Raw genomic sequence first — 15637 nt, 5'->3', positions numbered from 1 at the left:
ATTGAACAAAAGTGTAGTTTTCCTGGACCAACAAATCTCAAAGAGAGAACCTTGAGAGAGAGAAAGAGAGAATCTCGGAGATGTTATCGCTGTATGGTATCTGTTGCATGTGCCTCTAAAAATGTTGGTTTTTTTTCCTTGAGATTTAACCAGGAATAATCTTGTCAAAGAAGAATCACAAAACCACAGTGAATACAAAGAAAATATTTTAATAAAATACTCAAGGCAGTATTTCCCTGTGGGGGCTTTTAAGGAGAAGTGAGAAGGTAACGGAAATAACCCTTGTTGCGACTATGCAGTCCTAGAATGAGATAGGAATGGTCTAGCTTTTCTCCTATGCTCTCCTCTCAGTTCTGCCAACAGGCTGTCCTGAGGGCGAGCAGGAAACCTCCGGAGGTCATGGTGAAGGACCCGGTGAACGAAGGGAATCTGCCCAGAAGCAAGGAGAGCTAAGCCGTGTTTGCCTCCTGCTTTTTATCCAATGCAGTATCATGGGAAAGGAAAAGGCAACATATTAGTTGATATACAAAACGTGTTAATACAATTTTGGTTTTTTCCCCCCTCCTATTCTATTTGTATTTCCAGAGTAAACAATGGAAACATTGATCTGTGGTTTCATCTACTAAACATTTTGAACAGAATCATTCCTTCACCATCTTTTGTATTCAAGGTCCATTACTATTAATGTAACTGTTTCAAATGGAGACAAATGAGAGCCTACTGTTTTCTATACACAACAAACTTATCACTGCCAATACTGCACGTATGAAGCAAGTGTGAACCATGAATGCTCCACCCGGTGTGTTACTGGTTTATTGATAAGGAAGGTGCGGTTGATATGAATAACACTTAGTGCATTAAGATGTAGAAGGACAAATCACTGTGTTCCTGCTCTGGTACAGTCTAATTGTGTCCCATGTAAAGCATCAACAGTTGGTACAAAGACTTTCTTGGGGTTGTCTTGTTGTCATGATTCTGATGTGTTTTGACTTCCTTCTGGAGTCATAAATTGCACCTTTGGCACAATGAGGGACGAGTTGTTCCTTCGGATAGAGTTGTTCCTCCTCATGGAATTATTTCTTCTCATGGAATTGCGCTTCCTCAGAGAATTCTGATGGGACAGCTCACTCTTCTGGAGGGTCTGAATAAGGATGGAAGGCTTCTCATCCAGCTCCCGGGCACTGCACCTGGGAGCTGCTACTTTAACAGTGTTGCCAAATTTGGAGTAATCCACAGAATACACTCCTTCCTCCTCTGTTACAATAGACACAAAGCGATGGCCCCATTGGATCTCCTCTGCGATGTAGGAGGTTCTCGCTTGTGTGGTAATGCCGGTGGTTTCGACCACTCCTTCCAGAATCACTATGACCTCCAGGTCTTGGTTGGCGAGGTCAGTAGCTGAGATATCATACAAGGGGCTGCGCTTGTCAATCACGTGGCAGATGATCAAAGGCGCCACTAGAAAAATGTTGTTACTCTCAATCGGGTTATCAACAGGAATGTCCAGTTGGTGAATAGGCACCACCTCTCCTTCAGGGGTAGTAGTTTTCTTGACCACCTGGATGCGCACTGAGGCGCTAATGATCATGCTCTTCCTCAAGTCCCCCACACGGAACATGAAGCACAGCTTGCCGTTCCGGACCGCAATCACAGCATGGCGACTGAAAATCAAAGTTTCTGCCCTTCTGTGAGCCTGAGCTGTTTTCATGAAAATGCAGCCCAACATGACGGCATTGATGATCAAACCCACAATGTTCTGAAGAATCAGAACTGTGATGGCTAGAGGGCATTCCTCCGTCATCATTCTCCCTCCAAATCCAATCGTCACTTGAACCTCAATGGAGAAGAGAAAAGCAGAGGTAAAAGACCTGTAAGGGATAATATCAGAGAACAATGCCATCAGATCAAATTTTGAATGGTGAAATAACATGCCAAGCTAATTTTCTTTCAATATCAAAAGCATTCTTTTTTTCTAGGGTGAAACGTCCATACTGAGTTTGCCATTTTCTTCGGCCAAAGGCTTATTGCATGCCTTTGGAAAGACTAGCCAACTGGCCAAACGCCCAGTTCTAAAAACAAGCACCTGCGTTCCATCTCTTTCTTGTGTGCATCTACCTCCAGACTTCCAGGGCACAATACCAGTAATGTTTTTCTAGGTAATATAATAATGGGCCTATTTGTGTGAAAACTTTCAAATAGTAAATATACATATGTATGTTTGTAGCATATTTTACTTCGTGAAATAATTTACTTTTACAAAGATGTAGATTGTGAACATTTCTACCAGGGACATGTTTATTATTTATTGCATCTCTGTGTTTAAATGACTTAAGTCATGTGGAAGGTACTGAATAATGAGTGTACTTATTCACAATGTTTAACTCATATTCATTAGCTAACACTTACTGTGTTCCTCATATATGAAAGCACAGTGCTAAAAATAGTACAAAACACTGGTATTTTAAGAAAAAAGAATGTTTTGCCATTTGGAAAGAATAAATGTTTTCTTACTGATTATCTTATTTTGTTCTGTAAGTGATGATACTGCTGAAGCTATTAAAAGAAGAATTCGAAGAAGAGATGACTGAATTACTGTATCAAGATCATATAATTAATAAAAACTGGGATGCTCTCAATTCTGGCCTAGTGCTCTGAGAGGGGCCAAGGGACAAAGCCAGTAAGTGTCAGGATTGTCTTGGGAAGCTTTTGCAAATTGCATTATTTCTTCCATAGCTCTGTGGATTAAACACTGATTTGGTAGGTTCAAGGTGGACCTAGGTAAGACTTTTGAAAAACTCTCAGATGAATTTGAATTATCCCCCTGGTTGAGAATCACTGGATTTGATTTTTCTTGTCATTAATTTATTCACTTAGCCACATATCCATTACAGTCATGGCTTCTTAATAGAAACAACATTAGCCCTGTGTTTTCCCCCAACTCCAATTTCAAACTTCTCTAACTTTGTAGAAGATAAGTCATATATAGGCCACCTGTTCAAATATGATCTATCTATTACTGCCACACACAAAGGGTAAGCAAAATGTTTAAACATTTGACTACTGAGTATACACTGTGCTTTGGTGGGACACTATGAGGAGGGAGCAAGCACACACAGATTATTTTGATTAGCTTTTAAGTAGAAAGTGCAAATTGCCTTTTTCACAGAAAACCACAGTAGTTGCTTTTCACTGAAACTACACACACAATATGTCATATGATGCAAGGGCACAGCAAGGGATAAGAATGGACCCAGAAGAGGGGCATGGACACAATGTTGATTTCTAATAACATATACACACTTTGGGGAGCAGTCTAACACTGTCTTTAAATGTATGGTTGTAATGGTTTGAGAGGCTATTCGTGGGTCTTATTATGCATACTGCTTATTTTATGAAATAATTTAATTCTAAACATTATATGGTGCAAGACCCAGCCTTTAATGGACACCTGTCATGCTATGCAACCTCAAGAGATGAAAGTATTTAGCTGCTTGTTTGTTCTCCTCCAGAGGGAGTTAGGCTGAATAATAGAGGAAATATGTTGATTTATTTTCTGACTCACGTTAGGGTTATCCCACATGAAAGGGAAAGTGAGCCATTCTAAAACGAGAATGGTGAAATGTTATTTGGACATACTGGTGAGTATGCATCACAGTAAGTTGTTTCCAATTATGATGATATGGTGAGACAGTGGATTTATGAAAGAAAGGAAGTGCAAAGAATTATAAATGTCATTAGTCATCCTTTTAAAGTCCCTTTGGGAGAGAATAGAAATTTTTGTTGCAATATTTTGAGTAAACAATTTTTATTATGTATGGTTTGTTATGATTAAACTGTATGTGTAGATTAAAGTACAAATAGTATCATAACATTCAAATAAAACCTGTAAGATTTAACCTTAAAGGTGTCAAATTTTTTTTAGATAAAAAGGGCAATTTAAAATGCTAAAATTGTGATGCCAATAAAATCAACTCTGTCTCATTGTATTTTTGACACCATTTCCCCTATTAAACTCAATGTTCACACCAGCAGGAATGCATTGGGGGGATAACCATGCTTCAGAACACATCTTGTGAAAAATGATGGCTGGCAGTAAAGCAGCTTTTAATAACCCATGCACTTTATAACATCCTTTAAAAATCATTGAAAAAGTATCACTTTTGACGATATGTCTTTAATAAATTGACTTAATAACTTCTTTTTTGTAGGAAAAGCCAATATATTTGTGCTATAAACAAAACCTATCATTTATTTTCAAGGTTTATAATTTTCATTTCTTTTATCTCTGTATGAGTGTCTACTGCAAATTTATTAAAAGTGTATCTTAAAATGAAAATGAGTCACCAATATTAGTGCCAAAAAACTTCCATGAGAGAAATATAGATAATCATATTTGACCTACAAATAATGGTTAAATATAGTGTTTTCATTGTTCCTTTTACATCTGATGTACTGATGATTTTCTGTATTTTTCACCTTTATTTTTTTTGAGACTAAAGTTTGTGGATGAGTTTAAGACAAGGAAATAGCTACTTGGTGGTAAGGGCAATCAATCAATTACACATAGTTTTCTTCACTCAAAACCCAAGCTGAAATCTGTGGCATGAGATCTATATACACAAGTCCCTCCTTGGCATGCTGGCATTGCAGACACTTAAGAAACTGAAGGATGGGCAAGTTTACAGCCTGAGTTTCTGCTTCCCGCAGAAGTGTGTTCCTTTCATAAAATCAGTACAAGTCTCATTCTCTGTAGTTTCCTGGCAGAATCATGCCTGGTCAAGTTGCTTTGGTTTATGCATTATGTGAATTTGAAATATCATTCACAAAATGTCACGGAAAAGTTTCTGGTATTATTACTATTTTTGCTTCATTTTTGAAATTGATATAAAGGATGTCTTTCCATCTTCCAACAAAAAAGTTAAGAGACAAATCGTTCCAACTAAGTGTTGTTAGGTCGTGTGAAAATATGGGAGAAGAGTCACTGAAATCAAGTCTACTGTACTTATCTTTGAAATAAAAGAGAAAGAAACAAAAGTTAGGCAATCTAAAAAGTGTCTTCTTTTCTAGGGTCTTCATATTCTAGTAAAAACTTTTGAAGAAAACCACATGATTTGGCTTCTACATAATCTCTTCCATGGAAAATTTGAACTAATTTTCATTAAAAATCAATTTTTTGTAGTTCTGAATCTTAGCATAACTTTTAATTTTGAAATCCAATGCAAGCAATCAGCCATTTAATTAAAAGAGGCTTATATTTATTTCTTTCATTTAATGGATTTTAAGTCTAGGATGCCTTTCCACCAGTGTTTTCCCATTTTTCTCATTATTTCTGAAAACGCCATGGGTAAGACAAGTCATGAAAAAATACTACTAGTATTTGCACAATATGTTTTGCTGATCAAAGATACTTACTTGTGAACACTGGAACTATGGACAGCAGCTTCTTCATACTGAAAACTAAATGCGTATATGTATTTGTTTGTTTGTTTGTTTGTTTTAAGTTAGGCAGTCTGTGAAATCCTTCAAACCACAACCATTTTTTAATAACTGGAATAGTGTTTCCAAGGCTAACCTAAGGGGCTGAAGCTTCTCATTTTCAAAGATGCCTCATCCATAAAGCTGCATTAAAAAAGATTTTCTAATATGTTAGATTAGCTTTTTTGCCTTTTTGTTTCTGAAGGTACTAAAACAAACCATTTATTTCACTTTCGACAAAACGGAATGATAAGGAGAGCAGCTTAATATTTTTTTTCTATACTGTTTTCCACCCCTGTTCACCCCACTGCGGTCTTACCTGACATTAGTGACACACACAGTGGACTCCAAACCACTTTTCTCCATTCCACTTTTCTCCATGTAAGCATAGATGTCCCCGTGGGCAAAGGCCACCAGCCACCACATGATGGCGAAGAGTAGCCAGCTGCAGAGGAACGACATGGTGAAGATGACCAGTGTGTGGCGCCACTTCAGGTCCACCAAGGTAGTGAAGATGTCCTGAAGGAATCGGCCCTGCTCACGGATGTTCTTGTGCGCCAGATTGCAGGCCCCGCTCTTGGCGATGAAGCGGGCTTTCGAGAGGTGGTCTCGGATGCGCGGCTTGCGCAGGTTCTCCGCCGCAATGCGCGCCAGCACATACTCCTCCGGGATGATGCTCTTTCTGGCCAACATCGTCCTGTCACCATAGCCAGCTTACCACCTGTCTCGAACCCGCCTCTCCCCTGGAGACTCGTCCTCCTGCACGGGAGAAACGATGGTTAAAAACTCCCTCCCCACCCCCACCCCCACCCATTTCCTCACCTCTTTGGTCCTTGCATTTAAGGCTTTGTCTACACATTCGAGGTGACATGCAAAGCTAAAGGTAGGGTTTTATACTAATCTAAACACGAATGTAGTTTGTGCTTCAGTTCTGGGATCTCAGAAATTTATTTGGTCTGAACCAGAACTGTTTCCATTCTCCTTATCATTTTGAACATATCTGGATATAGCCTTACTCAAGCAAAATTAGGGTGCTTCCTGTAAACAGCAGGCTCAAAGAGAATTCTCCCACATTAACCGCGCCCCTAGATCTGTGCAAGCATACGAGCACGTGGCGGCGTCTAAAACGAAAATTAATGCCAGCTGGATATCGCGATCAGGCTACTAAAGTACGTACATGATAGAGAAATATAAACAGTAAAGAGGGGAAATTCTTCATTATTTTTAGAAGTAGGCAAGGAAAAGGCCGTTGCCTCTGGCGCAGTATAAATAACGTTTAGTGTATTACATTTGACTAAATAATAAGCGACGGGCTATGTAACATGAACATTGTTAAGAAGTATTTTAAATTTGAAAGAAGCGTGAGTTGGATAAAATACTTCCCATTGGAACTCATATTATAAATTGAAAACTTCTTTGCAACGAAGGAATCAACATACAAGTTGGAGGGAAAACCCGGAAAATAGCCTGCGCGTTGGGGATAGAGTTAAGAGTGTGTCCCAAACATTCCATCCAGCACTGCGAACCTCTGCTGTGTTTTGCATTTTAAATCATTTGCGGGGATGCGGACAGCCTTCCCCTTCGCTCCCCAGGAGGAGCGTTGAAACTTACAGATTCGGGGCAGCGGCTGCTGCGACTGCACCTCCTGGCAGACGCCTGCGGACGGTGGGCAGGTCCCTCGCGCTCCCATCCCTGCGCGCGGGAGCCGGGAACGCGAATGCCGGAGGGACCGATCCCGGAGCCGCGTGTCCTAGGAAGAAGAGTAAAATAATAAAAGGTGCAACTGAATCTGAACGAGGAAAGGACTGGTGGAAGGGGGATGGGTGTAGCTCTTCCCCTCCCCCTGCTCAGCTCTAGTCCCTTGGTCTCTGGAGTGGGCGGAGGAGGGGCTGAGGGAAGAGGAACTTGGGGTGATGCTCCACAAATCAGCCTCCCAGTGCGGGATTTGACGCACGCCAGACCTCTGAGGCTCAGGAGGTTGCCGAGTAGGGTCTGGAGACGAGGTGGGGCGGTCGCGGAGGCGGTGGGGCGAGCCCTAGGGGGGTAGGGAGCCGGCCAGAGGGAGGGGCCACGAGGGATAGGCGGGACCTGAAGACTCAGCTCATTTTCCAGTAGCCGTGACCCCCTGCCGCCAGCGTGACACGCTCGTCTTTAAAAGGCTCCCTGCCCAGGGGAGAGAATTTTATGAGTCTAAGTTCACTGACGTAAAGAAAAAAAAAAAAAAAACCACCCTGTAACCTTGATAAATGACTACTTAAGATTGAATAAAACTAGATATAGAGATAAAAATATCTTTTGAGGCTTTCAAGCTGTGAACTTACACATTTGATTATATTACATTTCCGTCCAGTAAGGATGATACAGGTGGAAGATGGTCTGAAAACCATCATAACAAACTGTTTCATCACCAGCCAAATCATCTAGTTCACAGAAAATTACACATACGCACACACACCCCAAGTCGAAGAAAAGGGGGGGGGGATACTTGAAGTGTCTTCCAATGAGAAATTTTACCCCAAACAGGGACAGCTGTCAGAAATCTAGAACTCCACTGGTCACTTTTCGGTACTTGGTTGCTTTCTGAAAAGTTGCAGCTTCTCCGGGTTGTCTAGATGGTTGGAGTGATTAAATGGAACAATTGCGCAGGAGAAAGGTTATACAGTAAATACCTTTTTAGAGCCTCTTGGAAAAGAATCAGCGAAGACAAACGGCTTCCTCCGCAGGTCAAGCCTCCTGGTTTGGCACTTGTCTTAATGGAAACTTTAATTCTTGGAAATTTCATGTATTTTCCAAGACCCAGGGCAGAAAGAGTATGGGCATAAAAAAATATCTTGTTCATTTAATTATCACAGAACCTAAACTTAGTCTTTAATGAAGACAAAAAAAAAAAAGAACATTTTCCCCCTTGTGGATAAATCTGTTTAACCCCTTCAATCCTGGAGATCCTAGTCTAATAGTGGTAGGATCCCATTCCTCTCTACTGTCGTTAATTTTTACAGTTAAGATTGAATAAAACTAGAAAATTATATGGTAGTTTTACTGCAAGTGTGTGGGGATCAATTTGTATAGTTAATCCCCTTATTGTACTATTTCATAATTGAGTTTTGTACTAGGTATGCCCTATTATTTTAGCCCAGGTAACATTCATTGAACACCTATTTTGTAAGATTTCTTTTAGGTTTATATCATAGTTTCTGTTCTGAAGAGGCAGACAGTTATAGTGAACAGAGAGAAACTTTGACAATGAACTCTAATACAAGCAAGGATGTGATTAGAAATGTCATGAAATTCAAATGAGAGACTGAGACTAAAGAGACTATGAAAACCTCTGTGGATTATTTGGCATCTGATTTAGTCTTTGAAGTACCCAATGCATTTGTGGTACATAGAAAAGCAGAGAAAAGACCTCTAAAGAGACGGAACATCATGAAAAAAAGTTAGGGAGTCTTGACAAGAGTTGTTCACGTTTTAATAGCAAACTAATTAAATCAGCATCGATGAAGCAAGGTCAATGAGACAGCAGGGTTTCTGAGTCCATTCCTCCCTGGGCACGTCCTATCACTACCACTCTCAACACATAATGGGTTATCCATGACCTTGTCCCTTCACCTCCGCACACACAGGATTGCTGAAGGGCAGGGCTGTGACTTGCTTATCTTTACATCACAGGCCTCTAGCACAGGTCAGATTAGAATTGCTCAGAGAATCCGTTTGAATCAATGAAAAATGAGGTTGGAAAACATTTTGAGACCTTAAAAAAAAACCGTAGACAACCATAAATGTTCCATAAAGGGGCCTGGGCAGTCTGCAGTAGGTAGTGGTAAGCCATAGGAAGATTTTGATTAGAGAAAACACAGTAGGTGCTGGCTTCAGGAGGACTGATCAGGAAGCAGAGGCTATGATGGTGTTGCTAATAGAGCCCTCCAAGACTCTGTAACTGGCAGGCAGAAGGGGCCACTGGAAACTACTGTGTCAGTTAGAGCAGGGATGAGCTTCCAGGGCTAATAAGCAATGTTGGTGGACAATATACAAATATATACTAAAGGAATGCTGTACAAAGTCAATAATGGGGAGAGGAAAAAGACACAAAAGCACTTGAGATCTTGCTTTTTGGCCATTGACATCAGTTTGGCTCAAATAAACACAAAAATTCTCATCATGGGTCAAAAACTCTCAGGGATTAAGAAGTACAAATTGGCAGTTACAGAATAGTCATGGGGATATAAAGTGCCACATAGGGAATACAGCTAATAATATTCTTTTTTTTTCTTTTCTTTTTTTTTTATTTTAATCATTGTTCAAGTACATTTTTCTCCCCCCTACTCCCATTCCAGGGAATACAGCTAATAATATTCTAATAATTATGTGTGGTTTCACATGGGTGTGAGATTTATCAGGATAATCACTTATTAAGTTAAGTAACGTCTAATCACTGGGCTGTACATATTAAACTAAAATAATGTACGCCAATTGTAATTGGGGTGACAGGATGGTAGGAAAACTGAAATGAGAAGAGATGAACTGCTGAGGAGAATTATGAGATTCACAACAAATAAATCCACATCCAAATCCTAAGAAAATGCTGTTCTCTTGCTATAATGCATACCCAGGACTCAATATTTCTGTCTAATGAGATATATTCTTCAAAATGTGCCATTTTAAGTATTTTGACTTGTTGTAAAGTGACAAGATATACCTTACTTTCTATTAGTCAATATTTAAGTTGACTAATTCAAAATAAGCTCACTAATATAGACATAATAAAGGCCAAAATTTAAGACATTAAAAAGTAAATTTTGACAATGGAATACCTAAAAACAAATAGCTGTATAGAAAACTGTGTGAATGTGTACCGTAAAAATGTTACAGTTTTCTTCTTTTTTTCCCTCTTTCCATTCCCTTTCTAACATTTTTTAGACCAACCCTTTATGCATTTTTTTCCTTTAACTAGTTTTTCTGCCCTGGATGGAGCTGCATGAACACACACTGTTCGTTGTTATCATTGTACACCCAGTATCTGGAATCGTTCCTAGCTCAGAGAAGTAGTTAATCAATAAATACTTGCCAAATGAAGGAAAGAAGGAACAGTGCTTGAAAGCTGGTGTTTTTCTCTTTCTTGCTTTAACTCTCACCTTTCCTTCCTTCCTGGTTTTGCAACCATTACTCATAGTTCACACAGGTCATCTGAAGCTTGGAGGTCTTTTTGACCTATGGCCTTCCCCGTCTGCAAAGGTTCCCTTTGTCACTGCCTCTCCCTTCTCTCTACCTCATTGCTTCCCTCCCTTCCAGCTATCCACCCCTTGCTTCCTCAGCAAACCCACTAAACCACTCCAGGTCAGCAATACTTAAATGCATTTGGCACTTGCTGGCTATGTTTCCCTTTATAAGTTGATTTTGAACTGAATGGAAACATATCTCTAACCCTCAAATGTCTTTCTGGACAAATAGTAGGTGCTTAAAAAGTATTTTTTATTGATTGATCTCTAGTTTTTCCCCACATGGCCCTTCCTTTTCTCATATTATGGTCCAAATAGTGAACGTTTACATTTTCCTCTGAAAAATTTGTGGAGGAAACCAACTAATCTTTTAAGAACCCACTTACTGCTTCAGACTTTTTTTTTTTTTTTGGTTTACTTATTTAATTACTATTTTGCTGTCATCCACTGAAATACATGTATTTTCTTAACTGTTTTATACTTCCTACTTGTTCTTTTCAGCACATACACTTATTTGTACACTATGCCTCGAGGATACCAGTAATAAGTTTAGAAAAGAGCCATAATAATTTTTAAAATCTTAGGATTTTCTTGACTATTTAGGAATCTGGGTGAAATCTGTTAATGTCCCATACCAGAGAAATTTATGCAATTGGAAAACAATTCAAAAATATCTGCCAACTTGTAAGTAAATATCTGTTAGGTTTCTTTTAGACCACACGAGCATTTTATTGATGGATAAAGAAGTTTCTGCTATTCTCATTAAGAAACCAAGTTTGTCAGGGGCCTTCAAAGAAGAGGAAAAAGTATTGGGCTGATGCTTTACCCAATTGTTTCTTGCTTTGAAGAGCAAATACAAATCAATAAAGTCCATGAAAGTACTCTTGAGATAAAGGGTGAAGTCTTTGCATATGATGAACTTGTGTTTGACTCGACTTATTAATTTTGAACTCTTGGATTTCCTAAGCCATAATGGACATAAGAAATTTGGATAGTCTTCAAAATGACAATGGAAGCGATTTATATTAGCAGCCCAAATAAAGTTTGGTCTATCTGCTTGGTATGCTGCTTTATTAGTGTCCTCATATAAACCACATATTGGAACATATTGCTTTGGAATCAGCTTAATAAAACTGTTACATAAACTAGTAATCAAAACAGCATGTTATAAACTCACTTTTTTTGAGTTATCATGAAATGGAAATGACAATATCACTATTTGTACTTCTCTGTTCCAATGAGTTCAGAGAACATATCTGTTTAAGGCATATATCCATTTATATGCAAAAAAAGCCTCACTCTTCTTTAAATTAGGTCACCCCACTTTTGAATGATATCCATCAGAACCATTCATGAAAAAGACCTTCGTCCAGTTTCTATGCTCAATTATTTAATATTATGCCTGTGCACAGGTGTGAATCAGCAAGTCAGGAAGGGGACTTTCATAACAATCACAACCTTTCAGTGCACACCTAGATGAACAAAACAAATTCCCTGCTCCAGTGCATTCTTGGGGAGGAAGCTGTTAGCAAACAAGTCAAAAATTAATACATCATATAATTATCAATGGTGCCAAGATTTATAAAGAGAGTAAGTCAGGACAAGGGTTGAAAGTAACTGAGGCCAGCGACTGGCAATTTTACATAGAGTTAAGAAAAGACCTCTCTCAAAAGGTGACACTTTGGAAAAGGATTAGCCAGATGATGAACTGAGGAAAGAGTGCATCAGGCAGCCCAAGAGCAAGCATCAAGGCTTTGAGGCAGGAAATAGCTTGGCGTGTTTGAGGAACAGTCACAATGCAATATGTCAGGTGAAGGAGAGGAAAATCTTCCTCTTCTTCACAATGCAATATGTCAGGTGAAGAGATGAGATAAGGAAAGAGGGAAATGTATTCACATGTACCCAGTGAATGAAGTTTGAGAGCCTGGCTATAAAAAACATTGACCTAATCTTTGAGGCAGCTGTACGTTGTTATTTTCTTCATCTTACACATGAGTCAATTAGTATAGTTAAATGACTTGCCTAAAATGAAGGAGCTTGTAGGTGGAAAGTTACGACCAACTCAAAACACCTGATCCCAAATCCCACGCTTTTCTCACTGAAAAGTACCTCAAAGGAATGATTGTTAATCTATGGTCCAGCTGCATGAGAAACACCGGACATTATTTTATGGCCCCCAGACTTTTACTGAGCAAGAATAAAATAACGTACAAAATCTTTGACCCTCAAATTAAAATCTTTAATGAGAAAGCAGAAATACTTTTAATAAAATGAGGCATGTTTAAAAGTTCTCCCTGGAGTTTCTCTCTCCTGCTTAGGTATAAGAAATTCCTATAATTGTTATGAGGATGCAAAGACACAATCCACACAGAACTTAGGATAAAGACTGGTCTGTGCTAAATACTTAAAAGAAGTCAGATCTGTCCCAGCCAGGCGATTCAGTTGGTGGGAGCATCATTGTATGCACCAAAAATGTTGCGGTTCTAACTCCAGTCAGGGCACTCACCTAGGTTGCAGGTTAGATCCCTGGTTGGGGCATCTACAGGAGGTAATCAATCAATATTTCCCATCTGTCTTTTCTCTTCATTCCTTTCTCTCTCAAATCAATAAACAATCCTCGGGTGGGGATTAAAAAGAGATGTCAGTTCTTATTCACACATTAGGGCTGGTTTTGGCTTGGTGATGGTCAAAAAGATCTCAGAGTTGGGGTGGAGGTGGGAAGGGAGGGAGACATAGATTTAGACTCCTTTATTATGTAAATATCTTTCCTAATCTAAGACTGTGAAAAGAAAACATAATATAATTTATAGATGTGAGTATTCTTTCTGATACCTCACCAACCTTCAGAGTGCTAACCAATGCTCACAAAGGTATCTTCTCAACTCTGACATTTAACCAGTACCCTGGGACTGCATGGGAGCCAGTCAGGAAGACACTGGTCATAAAAATAAGGGCCCAGGAAATTAACAAGTCTGTTTTACTGTAATTGTGTCTTCAAGAGAAAAATGGTTCCTTCAGTCAAGTGGAGACTACCTGTCCTAAATATTTTCTGCTGGGAGGATACAAAATGCTAGTACTAAATAAAGCTGTTAGGGTCTTTTCCAAGAGAAGATGAGGAATGCTGTCATTGTTCATTTCTCCAGGCCCTGACATTATGCGTGGATGTTCCAGTGCCAAAGAAAGGCAAGTTCTCATGAGCCTGGGGGCTGTCTTGCTATAGGAACTCTTCACAGGCATTTCAGAAGCTCTCTGGGAAAGAGCAGTTCCCAAGAACACCCTAATCTATTGCTAAGCTTTCACGTCACTATGTTATGAAAAATCAGTGACTCATGCAGTGCTTGGAAAGAGAAACTTGACATTTTCCAGAACTCTCTGTAGGATGACTCCTCATTGCCACCTTTCAAAAAATGCCAGCTGCAGAAGGGATTATAAAGGTTAGAAGTTTTAAAGTGATATTTAGCCTCATTGGTCCCCAGGATCACTTGCCAGGACTTCTTTTCTTTTTCTTTTTTGGCTGCAAAATGACCCGGTTTTTCCTTTAGGGAAAAAATAACTGTGCCAGAAAAGCTTCCATCAGGTCATTTTTCTAAATAAGTTCATACTAGAATTAAATATTTTGATATTTGTTGATAATTTAAAATGCCAATTTTCCTCATTTATTATTAGAATTATAAATAAATGATCTCCCCTCTGTAAACCCACACAATTTTATTATGTATTTGAGTTAATCTTTTTTATTTTTATTTTTTGATTTTTAAGTGTATTTTATTGATTATGCTGTTGCAGTTGTCCCATTTTTTTCTGCCCTTTATTCCTCTCTGCCCTGTACCCGTCTCCCTCCAGCATTCCCTACAACCCTTGTTCATGTTCATGGGTCATACATATAAGTTCTTTGGTTTCTCCATTTCCTATACTGTTCTTAACCTCCCCCTGTCTATTTTGTCTAATTATCTTTTTTTTTAAAAAAAAAATGAGATTGCATGGAAGATACAAGCTTTCATTCACGTTCACGGAGCTTTATAGTCAGAAAGATGTGGAGTCAGTGATTGTTCCTGCCATTCACATGGTTGGTGACTTTGAATAATATACTTCACTCTGAGCCTCAATATCCAAATCTATAAAACGAGGACAAACTCTCAGAGCTGTATGGATTAAGTGAGGTGAGTATGTAAAGATTTTACCACAGGCCAGCGACTCCTGGAACATAATGTTTTCTAAAACAGTTATAACTTTGTCACAACTTCTTTAACTAGTATTTAATTGATTTATTACTTAAAACTTTTCTTAATCTGCATTTGTTCGTACTTTTGGATCAATAGTAAATAACAAGCATGCTTTTCTTCTTAGTGATTTTGAGAAAATGCTTCCAAAATATATCATTTATATAGTTACCGTTTCAAGGAAGCGTGCTTTTCCTATTTTTCTATGTTTTTAAAATCAATGATGGATGATGAATTACATAAAACTCCTCTTAGCATATACCAAAGTGATCTTTTTTCTTCTCCTTTAGCCAATTTGATATGATGAATTAAGTCACTAGATTTTCAAAAAATGTTGAATTTATTGTTACATTCCTGAGATGAACTCCATTTGGTCATGGTGAATTATTATTTTCATATAATGCCAGCTTGTTTTTGCTCATATTTATTTAGAATTTTTGCATAAGTATTTATAAGTGAGATCAGTTTGTATTGTTTGTTCTGCATTATCTCTGCATTATGGGTCTTTGTGAAAAGAATTGATGCATTTTTTTCCATAAATTGGAATACTTGAAACACAATAGGATTAGCTTACTCCTTGAAAATGCAATAATTTTGAAATCATCTGAATCTGAAACTTTTTAGGAATAGTTCTTGGCTCTTTGACTCTTCTTCATTCTATTTTTCCCCTCTGGGATCCCTATTTCAGACCTTCCAATACTACCCTCCTTATTTTATTTCTGATAG

At 38.6% G+C, this 15637-nt stretch overlaps 1 protein-coding gene across 1 annotated transcript; it reads right to left on the bottom strand.

The window, feature by feature from the left end:
- Positions 1 to 326: 326 nt before the first annotated feature.
- KCNJ8 (potassium inwardly rectifying channel subfamily J member 8) lies at positions 327 to 7632 on the bottom strand. The gene is made up of 4 exons (XM_028533414.2): positions 7564 to 7632; positions 7087 to 7225; positions 5795 to 6234; positions 327 to 1868 (listed from the first exon to the last, which is right to left on the bottom strand). Exons 3-4 carry the CDS (start codon positions 6166 to 6168, stop codon positions 968 to 970), a joined length of 1275 nt encoding a protein of 424 aa, XP_028389215.1. The 5' UTR covers positions 6169 to 6234; positions 7087 to 7225; positions 7564 to 7632; the 3' UTR covers positions 327 to 967.
- Positions 7633 to 15637: the final 8005 nt, after the last annotated feature.

This window comes from Phyllostomus discolor, chromosome 2 (genome assembly GCF_004126475.2).
Source record: "Phyllostomus discolor isolate MPI-MPIP mPhyDis1 chromosome 2, mPhyDis1.pri.v3, whole genome shotgun sequence".
In the NCBI taxonomy this organism is placed as follows: domain Eukaryota; kingdom Metazoa; phylum Chordata; class Mammalia; order Chiroptera; family Phyllostomidae; genus Phyllostomus; species Phyllostomus discolor.
This window is presented reverse-complemented; position numbering and strand designations above follow the sequence as displayed.